The sequence below is a fragment of the Zonotrichia leucophrys genome, chromosome 5, assembly GCF_028769735.1.
Source record: "Zonotrichia leucophrys gambelii isolate GWCS_2022_RI chromosome 5, RI_Zleu_2.0, whole genome shotgun sequence".
NCBI classification, from domain to species: domain Eukaryota; kingdom Metazoa; phylum Chordata; class Aves; order Passeriformes; family Passerellidae; genus Zonotrichia; species Zonotrichia leucophrys.
This window is the reverse complement of record NC_088175.1, coordinates 34358555-34376671: the sequence shown is the minus strand read 5'-3', so window position 1 is coordinate 34376671 and position 18117 is coordinate 34358555. Positions and strand designations below refer to the sequence as shown.

The 18117-nt window shown below is 38.8% G+C and overlaps 1 protein-coding gene across 20 annotated transcripts in view; it reads left to right on the top strand.

The window, feature by feature from the left end:
* Positions 1 to 18117, top strand: part of CELF1 (CUGBP Elav-like family member 1) — a 59730-nt gene that overhangs the window by 21719 nt on the left and 19894 nt on the right. For 10 of the 20 annotated variants that reach the window (XM_064714285.1, XM_064714283.1, XM_064714301.1 and 7 more), the window contains 7 exons: positions 8664 to 8851; positions 9611 to 9693; positions 10099 to 10147; positions 14198 to 14332; positions 14529 to 14608; positions 15004 to 15165; positions 16503 to 16584. In XM_064714285.1, the coding sequence (XP_064570355.1) occupies positions 8674 to 8851; positions 9611 to 9693; positions 10099 to 10147; positions 14198 to 14332; positions 14529 to 14608; positions 15004 to 15165; positions 16503 to 16584 (769 nt within the window). In that variant the 5' untranslated portion in view covers positions 8664 to 8673. Of the gene's footprint in view, positions 1 to 3267; positions 3280 to 8663; positions 8852 to 9610; positions 9694 to 10098; positions 10148 to 14197; positions 14333 to 14528; positions 14609 to 15003; positions 15166 to 16502; positions 16585 to 18117 lie in introns of those variants that run through there. The other 10 variants (XM_064714294.1, XM_064714293.1, XM_064714298.1 and 7 more) reach the window with 4 other exon arrangements.

The following is an 18117-nucleotide window of genomic DNA, read 5'->3' as shown; positions in this document are numbered from 1 at the left end:
GTATCTTAAAAAAATACAAATTTAAAGTGATATTTTCTTTTCAATCCTTACTGTAGGGCTTAAGCAGTACCTGAAATAGACATTTCACATATACTTATTTAAAAAAAAAAACAAAAAAACAAAACAAACCAGAATCTAAAGGTAAGGATAAAGAGCTTTAATGTCTTTAGTATACTAGAACATATACTAGAACTAGTACACCAGAATGAGGGGAAGAAACCTGTACATGTCTGCTTTAAAAGCAATTGCCCTGGGATGCATCAATGCTTTTTCCTGATATCAATTATTAATTGTAAAATGTCTTGCAAAGAGGGTTAAGTATGTGATGTTTTCTCCTTGCCTGTGATTTGACAAAATTAATTTTTCTAAGGAACCTGCATTAAGGCTTGTTGTTGTCTCTTCTACAGGTATTGGTTCTTTAAGGGGTTTTCCTGCATTAATTGCTTCAGATTTATTATTTGGTCTTTTAGCAGTTTGTTTTCTTATATGCTTTGTGTCTGGTACCTTTAATACAGTGTCTTCTCAGCCAGGCTTTTATTGTCTTTTTTGCATCACAGTAAGTTTTCCTGTGTCCTGTGCCTTAGTTTTAAATTCACAACTACGATTTGCATTCAAAACTCTCTCTGCATTCCCGTAGTCTGAAAAAGACACAGAAATATGCAAAATAAACAAAATGTATCAGGGAAAGACAGAAATGTAACATAAATTTCAGATCACTGTTCTGAAGGTAACAATTGAGAACTTTAATTACAAAATGTAAGCTAGCAAAAGAAAATATATTACAATATAAGGTAAAGAAAACAATCCAGGTACCTCTTCTTATATTTCTATGAAGATGAATGTACGTATGTAATTGTTGGGGAACGGGTATATGGAGATAGTTTCCTAGAAACTTCATATTCTCTTTGGTGTTTAATTGTCTTAATTTGAAGATTTTACTTACATATAGGCATATTTTTCCTTATTTCACTGAGCTAATGTATTAGTCTACTGTCCTTGTGCTGCACAATAATGTCCTTGAAAGCAGGGTGAGTGCCCACTGTATGCCTTTGGAAAAATCCACATATACTAACTGAAGTTTTTTATCACTCTGTACATTGCACTGTAGCAGACTGAGGTATTTGAAATTCTTTGGACTTTTTTTTATGTAAAAAAGAAAAAATAGGTACAGGTTCTGGAAGGAATAATTGGATATACCTCAAGGTAATGCTGTGAAGGCTGTCAGCTTTCATACTCCATATTGACAATAGGGTAATGAGAAATTTTATGGTCAGAGATGGATGTTTTAGGTCCCTGTCAGGAGGCAGTCTCATGGCCAGGCTATTCCATTTTTCTCTCTTTGGTAATGCCTGTGCAAGCCTTCGTAGCATCATCACTGAAGGAGCAGACACAGCTGCAGCAGATCAAGCACTGGGTTAGCAACCTCTTGCTGCTGTCTTAGCTCTCAGCTGTGCTCTAAGAAAGTAAAACTCAGGGTAGCATCATGCAGCTGTTCTGTCCTAGAGCAGCAGATCATTGTCTGCAGAGCTGTGGGCTGCTCACATCGCAGAATTCCAATAGCCACAGCCCCATCAGGATATTCACAGCACAATCCTGCATCCCCTTACAGGCAAGCAGGTGAAGAGGCAGTGTATCAGAAAATGAGAGGAAAAGTTTGTAGGCCACTTCCTTAAACTTAGTGGACTTCATACATGTGTTATAAGAGGATCCTAAGAATGGTAATTCCGCTTCTTCCAAGTTCTCATTAGACACATTTAAAATTGCTGTCAGTAGCAGCCACTGGCAGAGCAGGACTCAGTTGCAGTTTGGAGTGGGTTTTTTTTGGTTTCTCAGATTTGGACAGATGTTTGTAACCTGGTTCCTGGTAGATAAGCTCTCATATTGCAGAGCTGCTGTCTGCCAGTTGGTGTAAGTTGTCCTCAGGAGTGAGCCAGATATTGAGTATATCACAGATTGAATTTGTTCATCAGTTGTGTGGTGGCATTGTGAAAGCAATTGCAAGGCATTATAAAAAGAAAGGAAAGTGTATATACTGGTTGCTGTCTGTGCTGTCACATTTCCTCAAGTCCAGAGGTGTGGGGTTTGGGTTTTTTGGTTGTGTAGTTTGTGGTGTTGGGGGACCTTTTGGGGAGGATTTACTGTTACTTACTAAAGCAATTGAATATAGTGCAGATGTTTTAATGAGCATTTACATCAAGTTCAGTTCTTGAGTAGCTTTTAACAGGACAATTCTTTTTTTTTTTTTTTTTTTACATAGTTTGGTTTGTTTTGTCCTAACACAAATGCATAGGCAAATTCCCACTCTTTGGTATGATCTAGGCCTATCATTGCCATTCACAGAGATTCTGTGTGAAGTGTATGTTGTATAGCAGGAAGAAAAGATAATCATATGTATTTGAGGAGGCCCATAATTTGAGAGAAAAATGTACCTGTATGTGTTTCTTGTCTGTCTTTTTATAAGCTTCACTGTTTAGAATTAATTAGAATAACAAATTTCCTCACTTCACTGCAAAGTTTCATCTCCTTTTTCAAGAAAAAAAATCCCTAACTTTTCAAAATAAATTTTCTATCATTTACTGCTACAATTTTTCTCTACTATCAAAAAGGGTATGTTTAGCTGCTGCTTCATTTTTCTCTTTCTAAGAGTACTTAGGCAGAGAAAGCCTCATTCTGCAAGCCAGAAGAACTGGGTGACTTGCTGTTTCATCTGCTGGCAGAGAGCTGGGAGTCCTGGGGATTCTTCAGTCAGACAAAAGTTCGTAATTCATTCCTTTTGAGCTTTCACAGAGTTAATTGAAGTAGAAGCTACAGGACTTCATTCACAAGCCAGAGAAGTAGGTCAGGAATGTATTGATGTACCTCAAATATTTTTCCCCAGAAATATTTTGAGGAAGAGAAGGGGGGAAAAAAGCTTATAGTAGGATCTATTTTTAGAATTAAATTTATTTACCTGATTTGTAAAAATTCATCTGCATCTATATCTCATTTATCTGTTCTCAGATAAATGCATAAGAGGGAGCACCACAAAACTTTGGTATTTCCAAGGTAAAGGCAGTTGTCTTCCCCTCCTATCCCTTTTCACCATCTTCTGGGAACTTCTACCAAAGTTCACATCAATAAAATGTTCTTCAGTTAAATAAATCTGAATTGTAGGCAGCCCAAAAACTTCATGTATTTTGATGGTAAATTCAATATTCTCAATGTGTCAAATTTGTGTACCCACAGTGCATAACAGTCAAAGAGATTGGCAGAGGAAGAAACTGCAGTTTTGGCAACTAGGTAAGGGGCTTTTTGTACCCAGTGAGGCATGGGGAGACAGTTTGGATTTCAACACAAGCAGAAAACATTCTGACCACATGCTTACACGATCAACAATGAAACAAAATATTGACAAGCAACTGCTGTATTTTGATGCATGTAACCTAGAGGCTATCAGTGTAAAAACAAAACTGCAATTCAGCAGCACTGTAAGAATCTGGATATGCACAGATAATACAAGGGGAAGTTTATTCTAGGACCTGTCTCCTTCAGAGCTTCACAGTGTCTGATTTCCCCATAGCCTACATCCTTTCCCATAGCTTGCTCTCACCATGCCAGTAGTCCCTCAGCTTCAGATTTGTGTATGCTGTCTGAGTACAGAATGTATCAAATAAAAGGTGGTATTATCTTCAGCTTTCAGAGTTAATTACTCATTAAAACTAGGCTTTCTTAGGAAAGAAAATATGATAGAAGATTTTCGGTTTTGTGGTGAATTTTCACAATTTTTTTGCCCTGGGATATGATGTAATTCTGGAAATTTAAAAAGCATAAAACTTTCAATGTTTGTACTCTGCAGTCTCTGAGGAGCACATATAATGTCACATTCTGCAGCATCATCTAGGGCTTCAGAAGTGTAAAAATTGAGATCTAATGTATAGTACATAGAAGTTTTTTAATGTTCATATTGTCAGATGAGCACAGCATTTAAATGTGTAGCTGCAATCCATGGAGCTTGGAATTTCAGACATTGTTTCTGTTGTCTTTTGAATAGAAACAGTCAAAGAATGGATCTGGAAGCCAGCAGGAATTTGACATCTGAGCAAAAAATAAGTGTGTTTAGCTCCCTTATTTTTCTTTGTGAGCAATGGTTAGGATAACTTTTGTGTTTTTCTAATTTCAAAGAAATTATTTTTCCTCATTTAATTCTTATTTCTGTGCAGTGGAATACCATGTTTTTCCACTCCTTTTGATATTTTCACAAGTGAAGTCTGTAAGTCTTTTAATTTCACTAGCTTGAAGCCTTCAGCTAAATAACACTAAACCAAACCCGCTTGTACACTGTTTTGTCACTGAAGTTGCCATCATTACTTCAGAAGTATGGCACCCAGAGACACTGAGTCTTGCCTAACATATCTTCAGGTATTTATTCACCATTCTAGTATTAATGCTTCCTTTCCAACAAATTGTGCCTATAGCATTGCAGTTTTGTCTTAATGGAACAAGAAGATAGGACCTTGATTTTGAGGAGCAGAGGGATGTGGGAAAGGGTGGGCATAGGATCAAATTGTAATGGTGTAGTGATTTTCTTCAGTGAATCAATCTCAGTAACATTTCTAATCAATCTCAGTAACATTTTTAAAACCCATTTTCTAGACAATGTGTTGCCAGCATTGTCTTTCATGGAACCTACAGTGAGCATGGCAGCTGAGGCATTTTACTGGCTGATGTAAAAAGCTAAAGATGAATGAAAGACCAGAAGGAATGAGTTCTGGTCTTCCTGGATAGGGCCAGAATTTACAGTGTTGGTCTATAGATTCATCTCCTACAGGAATCACACCCTGTAATCTGTTCTAATCACATAAACCTGAAAAGTTTTTCTCTGCAGTCTCATTTTAGACAAATGCGTGAAATGGGCTCTAGGATCATTTTAACATTTGAATATTATTGATATGATGGACTTTACTCAACATGGCATTTTTCAAGTGGGAAGCCTGTAATATGTGTCTAAAGGTAGACAGAGCAATTTCATTTATTGAAAGCTGAAAAATTGACCGGTGCTCCCTAATGCCTATTTGCATGTTCTTAACAATGGTGCTTAGCAGATAGCTTACACTTTTTTCTTTAAAGAGAATGCTTTCTTGCATTTATCACATAGTAAGAGCATGCATGAAGTAGTTACTGTTGAATATCTGGTGTGTGAGAAATGTATGTCCTCTCTTATTTTGCAGTGTATGCATATCTCTTTGTATTACAAGGCCTAGCTCCTTTAAATTAACCTCACTGCTAGCAAAAGATAAGAAAAATTCGCTTTTAAAAATTTTTTTCAGGGGTCGGAAACATTATTTATGAAAAAAAACAATTGACATACTGTAACTGTGCAAGCTTAAATAAACCTATGTATACTGGCCAGAATAACTGCAAGTACCCATTGCAACCATTGACACAGGAGAAAGATGTGATCACAGCTGCTCCAGCATGCAGTCCTTGATGCTCTGAGAGGTTATTTTGTGGTTATAACAACCATATATAAGGGTTGCTGGTCTCATGTTAGACTCCAATTAACCATTCCTCCTGGAGTGCTCCAACACACTCAGCTGCCTCTGCACTGAGGCACTCACTCCATTCAGTCAAATATTCCTGCATTTCACAGTGTATCCAGTTTTATCCACATTATCTCCCCATTAGTTTGGGTGTTGGAGATTTAACAAGAAACCTGCATTGCATATATAGATGCATCTCACAGTTCCTTGATCAACGTGCTATATGTGTTTTAATGATGAAGCAGCTGAGGTGTTCTGATCAGTGTTCTCAAAGACTATAAAATGGTTTTCTGTAAATCACTGAGTTTTTTCCCTTTCTTGGTCATTTATAGACGCTGTATATCTGGATTTTTAGGCAAAGTATTGTTTCCAGAACAATGTATGTTTTACTTCTATAAAAGGATTCGGTTTTGATGTTCTGTGGTTGTTAAGGAATTTTTGAATAATCTGACCTTTTTTCTGGCAGATTTGGAGAAAAATTGTAATTGGCATTTTGTGCCATAGAAGTTGAGAGTGTCAATAGTAAAGCACAAGGGGAAGAGAGTGAAATCAGCTATTAAAAATGTTTATGGTGAAGAAACCTCTTGACTTCAAACCTTAGTATTGCTGATTTGGAAAGTGCTTGTCTGAACTTCAAGGCCTTGGTCTGCCATTTTGGGAGACAAGGAGTTAGTTGGGGGTGGAAAGGCTGGAGTTTGTATTCTTTCTGCTCTGTTACCCATTGCTATCTTCATGGATCTGACACTCTGTTTATCTGACAGTGCACTCAGTACTGCTTCGCCAGGGAAAATTGCACAAAACAAGCCTAGTGCATCAGCATTTTCATTGTGTACTAAGCTGAGCCTCCCTTCACATGGTCACATCCCCTTTTTAATCTGGGATTCCATGTCCCTTTCCCAGTCCAGCCTGTTTCTGTGGTGTCTATTGCTGGTCTCCCTGAGCTTCTGTTTCTGTGGTTTGAGTGTTTTTTGTGTGGCTGAGTGTTAAGACCTGCAGGACTTTTGGAAGTGGTGTTGTTGGGGGGTTAGGCAGTACATTGATTTAGTGTTAAGAGTTTGTCAGAGACTGAGGTGATGGCCGCGTTCAAGTTGGATTTCCTACCAGAGATGATGGTGGACCATTGTTCCTTGAATGCAAGCCCTGTGTAAGTATTTTCTCTTCATGTCTAAGTTCTAACTAAAATGATAGCTGGAATTGCTGTCTCAAGGCCCTGCTGTCTGTTGGGACAGAGGGGGACAGGAAGGAGAGATAGGACAGCCTGCAGTTTGTTTTCTTGAAGAAATCCTAGTGGTCATGGAAGATTGATGTTGGTTTGAAGATGGGGGGAAAATGGTCTGATAATTGTGGTGATAAGGACTAAGGAGGAATAAAGCTGTTTGATGACACTGCTTATTGTACGCTACAGGTACTGATATTATAACATGGATTGTTGAAATCACTTGTGGGAAGAACTGTTTCTGTTCTTCCCTATTAATAACTCCAGACTAAACCTTTTAATTAGGAGTAAAATATTCCTTGAATACTGTTGAGGTCATATTAAGAGTTGCCCAGTTAACAGGAGCCATCTTGTGCTCTTGAAGCTACCCATGGAGGGCAGGGCTGAAAATTATTATTGGATAGGATAAACAATTTCCAGTTGTTCTTAACTGAAATGAAAAAGAGGCAGTTTACATGTTTGTAAAGGGTGTTGTTTCCCTTGGCTATTTGGAGAGGTGCTGACCCTTTCTGAGTGGAAAGTTGAAGAGGAGTGAAAGCATTTATGATTATTCTCTTCCCTTCTAGTAATAAGCTTTGTGGTTTTTGAAGTCTGTTCATACAGCTATAAAATTATGAGCTTTCCCTAACATCATTTTTTTCCTTAGGTTCTGAACAGCAGTGTATTGATGGGGAAAAATACTAAACAGTACTGGGCTTGGATTTTTTTAAAATTCTTTTCAGGGAGAAATGCGATTTCAGATGGACAGTGAGGAATACTGTTTACTATCGTGCAGTTAAAAAGCCATTCAAACTGTCTTCAAAGGAGCAAAGCAGAGATGAAGAGAACTGACTGCTCTGGAAGAAGGCCACCTTCAGCAAAGAGTTTGGGGGTGGGGGGAATCATTGTATAGTTGCTGTTCCACTCCCCATGTCCTTTCTAGATTATGCTGGGATTGGTCAGCAGTTTCAACCAACTAGTCACTATAGCTGCAATAGGGTGTTGTTACAGTCAGACTTCTGCAGGGAGGGGTGCTCTGGTGTACAGGGCTGGGGGTACTGATAACAGACATCACACTGCACCTAACAAATAATGAGGAGTCAATACAGGGAGCAGTGAAGGACTTGTCAGCTGGCTGGGTGGAGCATAACACAGCTTTTATTACTAGGGTGTAAACTGCTCATATGGCTAGACAGAATGCCTTGGAACCTATTGAGGATTCCCATACTTAAAACTTCCATGTTGTTGTAGTCTAAGAAGTTACTTTTTTTTTTTTCTCTGTTAGAACCCTGACATTATTGAACCTGATTCAGTCTGTGACTAATTGGATTGTCCAATCCCAGCCTTTTCATGTACAAATTAAGTCTCGTTTTGCCAATTATTGTTGAAAGCTTCCTGGTTTCACAAAGAAGTACTTCCTTGTAAACCTTTAAAGAAACTTACCATTGGATCAGTTTATTCTGTTTCTCTGTTTTAAGATGGATCTTCACCTTGGGAAACAGTTACAATTAGTCTCATGTAAAAATGTAGTCATAACATTCTGTCATTTTCGCTGGTTACTGATAACTTTGGTAGATTGTAGGTAGACTGAGCTTAGGTTCCTTTAAGTTCTGGTTTCTTTTTACATGGCTGAGCTAGTGTTAGTTTTCAGTTATCTCAGCAGATTTGTATCCTGAATCCCAGATGTTGACTGCATTATGGGAACAGAGTTTTAAACAGCTGTGTAGAGTGTGTTTCATTTCAAAGTACATAGCTTGCCCATAAATGTGAGTGTACTCTGGTATGCATACTGGGAATGTGCAAGAGTTCCTTTTTATATGTATATTTTCATCATACATATTTATATATGTGTAGAAAATTAATTTTTCTTTAATTTTGCCATAGGCATGCTTTTGTTTAGAATTTGTAGTAAGATATAAACCAGAATTTTTTGGTTTGGTTTTTCTTAGTGCAAAGAAAATGAATGGCACACTGGATCACCCAGACCAACCTGATCTAGATGCTATCAAAATGTTTGTGGGTCAAGTCCCACGGAGCTGGTGTGAGAAGGATCTCAGAGAACTTTTTGAACAGTATGGTGCTGTCTATGAAATCAATGTCTTGCGGGACAGGAGCCAAAACCCTCCTCAAAGCAAAGGTGAGAACTTCTGTACTTCTCTTGTGAGACTTGGGATTTCAGCCACTTTCACATAGTTGCAGTCTTAGCTGTATGCTTATTCAAACAGCCCTGTAGAGCTCTGTGGGACCAGATATGCATGCAAGCCCAGACTTTATAAAACCTTTGAGTGTGTTTATCTAATTATACTTGAACTGTGATCCAGTCATTAGCTGAGCTCAGAAAAATCATAATTTTTTTAGAGCTCAGCAGTGATGGAGATGCTTGAGGAGTACGAATTATAATTGCAAAGCAGAACATCCAGTAATACTGTGTTGCTCCAGAGCATCACTGTGATGATGTCATATGATCAAAATGTGGCTGAATGGGACACAATTTCAGATAAATATGAAATTGGGGTTTTGGTCATTTGTGTTAATCAAATACTTGTAAATATTACTAATTTTTGTGCCTGCATTTGCAGTTTGGTTATATGCAATATTTCCTATGAAGGTAGGTAGGGTTTCGGTACAAGGAAATAATTGAGTTTGAAAATGAAGTAGCCAACAGATATATCCACTTGTTTTAATGGGATGTTGGGTTAGTTCTGAACATATTCTATTTTATTACACTTGGAAATCTTTCTTAAACTTTCACAAACAGTAGCACCTACCTGTTCCAGCACCTAACCTCTTCTCATCATACATTTTGCATTGGAAGTATGAAGTTGGGCTTGCAATTTCTGTACAGCGCTCTAAGATTGGGTGTTCATTCCTCGTTAACATTTTGTTTCAATTGCAGGGTGCTGTTTTGTTACATTTTATACCCGTAAAGCTGCACTAGAAGCACAGAATGCTCTTCACAACATGAAGATCCTCCCAGGGGTGAGAGCAGAGCCCTGCTTTCTTCACAACTCTGTCTTGTTTCTCTGAGCTCCAGCACCACTGAAGCACAAACACATTATGTTGCCCTGAAATAATGTTGTAAAAAACCTATTCAAAAGATCAGTGTTATGAGGTCTATATAATAGCAGAACTTATGGGAATTTTGGAGTATTTAAAAGAATGATATGGCAGTGAAGTGGGTGGAAATGGCTTTTATAATACTCTGAGGAGGAATGATGGCATATAATTAGGAAAGCCTTTTGTTGGAATTTTGTAGTGTTACATATGCACCTCTCTTGAGGCAATTTAAGCTATAATTTCTTTCTTTCACAATTGTTATGGGATGTATTCCATATAGTATGAAGTGGATGTAATCTAGGATTAAATAATCTTTTTACATTTCAGATGCACCATCCTATCCAGATGAAACCAGCTGACAGCGAAAAGAGTAATGGTAAGCTTTACTAAAGTCCCAGTTTGGTGTCATCATTTGGGCTAGTCAGGAAACTTGAGGATTTCCCTTTTGCTTAACAGCTTTTGATGAAGTCTTGAATTGGACACCTGGTTTTTTAAAAGAAAAAAAGTGAAATCAGAAAGGTGTGTTTTTAAATAATAGGTAGTGTGAGTGGTATCTCTCAAATTCCATGACTCAGAGTATCTCTCTTGCTGCTGCTTGTGGTAGAACCATGTTGTCAGTTAGGGAAACATCCAGTGAGTTCTTCTTTGTACTAAGGTGGTTTAAATCTTTGTTGGGGACATGGGCAGTGGGATTAAGTGCATCCTCAGCAAGCTTATTGGTGATGTCAAGCTGAGTGCTGTGGTTGATACCCTAGAGGGAAAGGAAGCAATCCAGAGGAGCCTTGACAGACTGGAGAGGTGGGCCTGTGTTGACCTCATGAAGTTCAGCAAGGCCAAGGTGCTGCAAACATGGATACAGGCTGAGTGATGAGTCAATTGAGAGCAGCCCTGAGAAGGACTTGGTGGCTAAAAAATAGATATAAACATGCAGTGTGCACTTGCAGCACAGAAAACCAGTCATATCCTGGGCTGTAGCTAAAGGAGGCATAACAGGTTGAGGAGTGGTTCTCCCTCTGCTGTTGTAAGACCCCATCTATTGCTCTGCATCCAGCTCTTAGGCCTCCAGCACAAGACATGGACCTGGGAAGTATGTTCAGGGAAGGGGCCATCAGGATATCCTAGGGATGGACACCTCCCCTTTGAGGACAGGCTGAGAGAGTTGGGGTTGTTCCACCTGAAGAAGAGAAGGCCCCAAGGAGACCTTCTAGCAGCCTGCCAGTACCTGAAGGGAGCCTACAAGGAGGATGTGGAGGGATTGTTTATCTAGGAGTATAGTGGTAGCACAAGGGATCACAGTATTAAACTGAAAGAGATTTAGATTAGATTTTATGAAGAAATTCTATACTGTGAGGATGGTGAAACATGGGAACACATTACCCAGAAGAACTGTGGGTGCCCCATCCTTGGAGGTGTTCAAGACTTGTCTGGATGGGGCTTTAAGCAGCCTGGTCTAGTCAGAGGAACTAGGTGGTCTTTAAGGTCCTTTCTACACCAATCTATTCTATGATTTTATGAAATCTAGAAATGCTTTTTTATGTGTTCATCCAATGTGAAGCAAAGTCTGTTGCAGCTGGGGTGGGAATCAAAAATACTTCTTGTAGCATACAAGAGAGGTTGAGAATTAACAGTAGTTCAGTAGAGAAGAAAAACTGAATATTTCTGCACATGGGCCATTTCAGATGGATTAAGAATTTCTTCAGATGGATTAAGAGTTTCTCATCTACCACTGGGTAAACAATCATTTATCCATGCATTTCCTTGTGAGAAATGCCTTTCCTTTATGTACCTACATACACGGATGTTCAAATATGTGTGTATCTGTATTGCTGCAACCTAAGCAAAGAAAGCATTTAGTATCCTATAGTTTCAGCCTTTCTAGGCTCAACCAAATTTTATTTTCTTCATTTGCAGTAGTTTGTGTTGCATCATGGAAAAGATAGTCCTGGTTTGAGAACGTTTACCCCTTAATATAATAGAAAAATAAAAGATGGAATGTATGGGTGACATATAGTAGGAGTAATTCCATCTGCAGATTCCTCCATGGGTATACAGGACACGTTCCTGTGTAAATATATCTAGAAAGGAGTCATTCTTGTGAAGTATTTTTGGGAGGAGAACAGAATAGGTTCTCTAAACTTAAAATGACCTTACATTACATAGAAACACACATACAAATATCCTGGGAAAATAATGGAAAGTTTAAAAAAGTATTCAGTGGAATTTTAGGATGTTATTTCTGAGGCTATTATTTAACTCTTGAGTGTTAATAAAAAGTGAAGGTGACAACAATAAATAAGAAAGCATTAGTTATGAGAGTATTTGAACTTGCCACCAAGACAAGGGATTCTGGATCTCTTGGAACTAAAATGGTTTGCTAAAAGGATTTGAAAGCAGCTTTCTGCTCTAAGACCAGAAAATGAATTGGGTGCAACATTAAGATTTAATGGCCAATTAAAGTCATGTCTGCAGGAATAGTTTGGTGTCTTCCTTTCCAGCATCATAGAAGACTCAACAAGTAAGTTGGTTTCCCTTCACTATAGCATTGAATAGGAGAATGTTGTATCCATATTTCTCAAGTCCCATACTGCACCAAGCTGTTGTTCTCTGCAGCACAGTCCTTTGTGTATCTTCTCAGGGGCTCCTCTTGGGCTCTCGACCCACCCCTATTTATTCCAGTTACCTTCACGAGCTACAGCTGCTGCCCAACTAAGGACTTGGCAGCTGTAGCTCGTTTGGAGTAACTAGGACCCACACAGATCTTACAGGGACTCTCTCCATAAGGACCCACTTATTTAATGCATAGATCTTACAATACATAGATCTTAACAGGGACTCTCTCCATAACAATACATATATTCAGGCCCCCACATTTGCCCCCTTTTCTTTTAACAATTATACAATTATAATACACATACAGTCCCAGCTCTCAGACTGCCACACGTCTCGGCTGTCTTAGATACATACAAATCCCTAGATGTTCCAAGGCTCTTTTCCTTAAAGGCCATATTCTCACAGCTTTCTGCTGTTACAGCTCCTTAATTCAAAGGCCATATGATATTCTGAAGTCCCAGCTCTCTGGCTGCCACAGCTCTCAGCTGTCCTTTCTTCTATAATATCAGGGGGTCCCATACCTTCTCTCAATGTTTGGCTGTGTGTTCTTCATCACGTCGGGGTCACCAGTTGTTGTGTTCTTGTTGAATTCATATTTCTCAAGTCCCATACTGCACCAAGCTGTTGTTCTCTGCAGCACAGTCCTTCGTGTGTCTTCTCAGGGGCCCCTCCTGGGCTCTCGACCCACCCCTATTTATTCCAGTTACCTTCACGAGCTACAGCTGCTGCCCAACTAAGGACTTGGCAGCTGTAGCTCGTTTGGAGTAACTAGGACCCACACAGATCTTACAGGGACTCTCTCCATAACAATACATATATTCAGTCCCCCACAGGAGAAGACTTTTTTGAAGCTTCAAAATGTGCTGGAGTATTCATCATTTTATATTGTGATGAATGTTGTTTTATATTTTCAAGTGATATTATGAATAATTCACTTCATCCTTTAAAAGGAGGTGTTTCAGAGGTGATCAGCATCCTTAAATAAGTCAATCAAGAGTATAAAAATCTGCTCTGAATTTAGATGTACCCCACTCACTCAAGTGACCTTTAGCTGACATTAGTAACAACTAACTGAAAAATGAAGGGAAATGCCTTTCTGAACCAGTTATTTTAAATGGTCTGCCCACTGAAAGGTATTCTTCAACTCTAATATATCTAATAGCACCAGTATTTAGAGCCAAGAAACAGTACCACACAGTCCATGGTTTGATTTGAGGTGTTATTTTTGTGCTTTTGATGCAATCAGAATGGGCCTATCACTAACAGAAGTAAAAGTGTTCAGTTTTAGCAACTGCTGTTGCTTCCACTGTTGAGAGAGGAGCATGAGGAAATTGGCATATCTAAATTTAGGTGATTGACATGAGGCTGAAAAGAAGCTTTCTACAGTTCACTTGCTTGTTTATGTGCAGTTAGGTATATGTTGGTAGTCTAAAGATAGAATAAGCAGAGGAAAGACAATGAAAGTAGTACAATAAACCACATTCAAGCCTTGCCTCACGTAGAACTGAAGAGATACAGGGAAGTACTGAATCTGACATATTTTTTTTCTTCCTTTTTTAACATGTCTGTTGTTCACAGACTTAACAGGCTAAAAATAATCAGCAAATCATAAACATAAAATCATAAAACATCTGTCAGGTTAATTGAAGTACCTCATATGCATCCTGTTGAACTAAAGACACAGTCCATTACCAGGAATCTGGATTGATAAGCACATATCCTAAATACAAGGGAAATAACTGCTGTTAACAGAGAAGTCCCAAGATCTAGTAAGCACATATTTGCTGGTAATACTCTTTATCTTTTGCTTCCTTAGCAGTAGAAGATAGGAAGTTGTTTATTGGAATGATATCCAAGAAGTGCAATGAAAATGACATTCGAGTGATGTTCTCCCCCTTTGGGCAGATTGAAGAATGCAGGATATTACGGGGCCCCGACGGCCTGAGCCGAGGTAAGCAAAGCAAGAAGCTTTTTTGGCAGTTTGAGGATGCTGGATGCTGCCTTTTGCAACTCAGCCTGGCATTTGAGCTTTTTCTGTGATTCCCACCTACACCTCCTCCCTACCCAGTAAGCATTTTCATTCCTGTATTCATCCCAATAATTGTGGAGGTAGTGAACAACTTGATTCCTTTTTGTTCTTTCCCCAGGTTGTGCATTTGTGACTTTTACAACAAGAGCCATGGCACAAACAGCAATCAAAGCAATGCACCAAGCACAAACCATGGAGGTAAAACAAGTTAGTGGGTGTCAGGAGCAGGTGTAATTGTCAGGCAGTCACTATGGAGTTTCAGGCACTAGAGAGCAGAGAGAAGGACAAGTGCAGTTCTGTGTTTCTTCACAAAAACTGCTCCTGGACCCCTTGTGTTTGTTTTGCTCTATTTTTAGAGTTGGAGATAGAAGCTTCATCTGCAAAGAAAATACTAAAATACAAAACAGAATTAAAAGCAAACAAGATTTTGAACCTTTGATGAAAGTTTCTGTTTGAATATATATATATAATATATATGTCTGTATCTATGCATAGAGGAGGAGGGGAATGATTCCAATGACTGGGTCTTAATTCATTATTTTTGTGACTGCTGGGGATAGCAAGTATGTAATTGTTTGAATTGCTATTTGCAGGGTTGCTCTTCTCCCATTGTTGTAAAATTTGCAGACACGCAGAAGGACAAAGAGCAGAAACGAATTGCTCAGCAACTTCAGCAACAAATGCAACAGATCAGTGCTGCCTCAATATGGGGAAACCTGGCTGGTCTGAACACACTTGGACCCCAGTACTTAGCAGTGAGTTTCTGATTTGGGTTCTTTTCATCTCTTCAGGAATTGGAGTGTATGACTGTCTTGCAGTGTTTAATATATTCATTTTTAGAAGGCTCCTGGAAGATAGCAGCTGGGTTCTTAATCCCCATTTTGTGTATCAGAAGGCTGAAATCGTGTTATGTGCTCTCATCTAGTTGGGATACTTTTATAGGAGGATTTCAGCCCCAGTCAGAGTAGCCCTAGTTACTGAAACTTTGGGTTTTTCTCCTGCATTCTGTAGAATGTGCTTTTTCTGTATATAGTATTGCCTCAATGTTTACCATATAAATGCCCTTTTCACGTCTATCTGATGACATAGTTCTTGTATTCCTTTATAATTTTCCTTTATTTCTGTCGTCCTCTTCCAGTGAAACCTGGAACAGTACTTGGTACTGTCCAGATAGAAAGGATGATCAGATTTGAAGCAGAGTAAATAAACTCAAACAACAACCAACCAAATAAAAGCAAACCCTACAGAAAATAGAGAGGAGCTATTCTGTTCAGCAAAAATGATGTAACAGAGGGTAGACTGTAGTTTCATTTCAGTTGATTTTGCTGGGTTCCTAAAGGATGAACTTTTCAAAAACTGATATGCTTTTGTTCAAGAGAGTTGCCAGAGTAGGTCTGACAACTGTATTCATGTAATATTAAGTCTGAGGAACAGAAAAGGAAAATTTCATTTCATTCTTGGTATGGTGTATAGTTGAAATGGGACAATTCTCTTACTACTTTTTTAGTTTTGGTAGATTGGAATTTGTTTAATAACAGCTAGTTAATAGAAAAAGGATTTGGAGATCTCTAAAAATCTTCTGAGCTAAAGCTTGAAATGTATTTTATGTCTGCTGTGCATAAGGAGAGTAGAGGAGGTTCCCTCTCCTGGTGGCTCTTTCATTTTGGTTTGGCATTGCCATTTGGCCCATGCTGGTAGTGTCAGCAGTACAGTCTGTTTTGAGGTAGCATATCCTTAGGGTTGGGAATCCTGCCTTAGGTGCTTTGAATAAGAATTCTCTCACTACTGATTCTGCTGGTTTTGTCTTTGTGCGTTGGCTATAATTTTCCCTCAGCACTGCTGATGTTGAGTGAGGAAAGCATTGTGCTGCTGCTTTGGCTGCAAAGTGCTGCATGGGCTACATGGAGCTTCACTGCAGTGGTGCTCTGGCTGTGTTGTTCAGGAATTCTCTTTATGCTCTGCTGTGATGTGGTGCATGGGCTGCGGGAATTCATTTGTGACGGCGCTCTGGCTGTGGTGTGATGCAGTTTCTCCCAGAAGCAGAGCCAGCCCTCACTCTCACTCTTGTTTTGTTTTTTGGTGTAATGTCTAGCTTTATTTGCAGCTCCTTCAGCAGACAGCAGCTGCTTCATCTGGGAACCTGAACACACTGAGCAGCCTCCACCCAATGGGAGGTGAGTTTTCTTCAACCAGAAGACAAATTCAGTGCCAAACAAAAGAGAACAAGGGTAGACAAAGTAGCCAAAAGGCTGTAGGCATTTTAATCTCATTTAAATAAGTAGTCCTGTGTTTGCCTACTCCTTTGAAATGACAGGAATACTCTGCTACAAGTGTGGATGTTCCTTCTTAATCTTACTTAACTATTGTCCCCAAGGTAAGTGGTGGTATCTCCCCAACCTCTGGCATTTAAAATTGTCTTCCCTTATGGGTAGCAAAAAGAATGCTCTCTGTATTTGTTCAAAAAACAGTTGTATTTGTATTTGTTCAAGAAACAGCTCTTCACATATGCACCTGTTTTCATCCAAACAGGTGCATATGTGAAGAGCTGTTTTTTGAAATAGGCACTTTCTAATGCACATGTTTTCAATGATTCTGGATTCTTAGTTTTCCCATTTTCAATACCCAAGAACAAAGCATTTATGTTGGAAATACATTGTTGTTAGGAATGTGAGCTAGTGCTTCATTCAGATTCTTTTATTCATTCATTTGAATTACAGTTCATTGTGCCATTACTTTTAGGGGAAATCAGCTTCATAGATAAGAGCCAAATTCCTTGTTATGGGCTACTAGTCAGAATATTCACTGAGTATAGCAGTCCTGGAGCTGTAAATTGGTTGTCCCTTTTGTCTTCACACCGTTGGGAATAATAAAACACATGTTAGCAACTCCTTTCACCATATTCTCTAAATTCTTCTGTTGGCAGAGAAATCTATAGTTTTGATTTTAATTCTGAAGACTTTCAACTTTTCAAATTGCCTCCTGGAGTGTAATGGAATTGCCAGTATCATGTGCCCTTTCTGTGCAGAAATTCATCCAAAAGTGTCTTTGTGGATCTGACTTGTGTTGGCTGGTGCACCCATCAGTAACAATTACAGGTGTTTGCAAAGTGTTACATTTTCATTTGTAAGAATTTTGATTTATACTGGAAGTTGATTCTAAATTCAGTGTGCTACATTGAATTCTTTCATGTTAGACCTCTTCAGAGCTCTTAGATCCAAGACCTGTGCAAAAAGCAACTTTTGTTAAAAAACCATTTCACTGATATCCTGTGTGGGGATGATCTATAAATTATTTTCTTGGGCACATGATCCTGCCTTTCCCGCCTCTTGTGTCTGCTTAAAAACAGGATGTAATAAAGAAGAAAGTACAGCAGTAAGCACTGGGGCAGAGGGAAGGGCATAACTGTCTGAGATTGAGAAGTTTACAGGGTAATTCTTTCTTCACTATTAAAGAACAAAACAAAATAACCCCCCCCCAAAAAAAAAACCAACAACAAAAAAACCCACCACACCTTAAAACCTGAAATCCAGACATATAAATAGTGTGTTACATGGTTATTCCAAATCTGATTCCTTACCAAAAAAGTTGTAGTTTTAAGGTCTTGATGATATCTCAGCTGATCTCCTTTCTTGAAATTCATAGAAAGAGAAATTAAGTAGGTTATTAGATCCCACACTTACCAGACTTTGCAGACAAAATTTAATCTC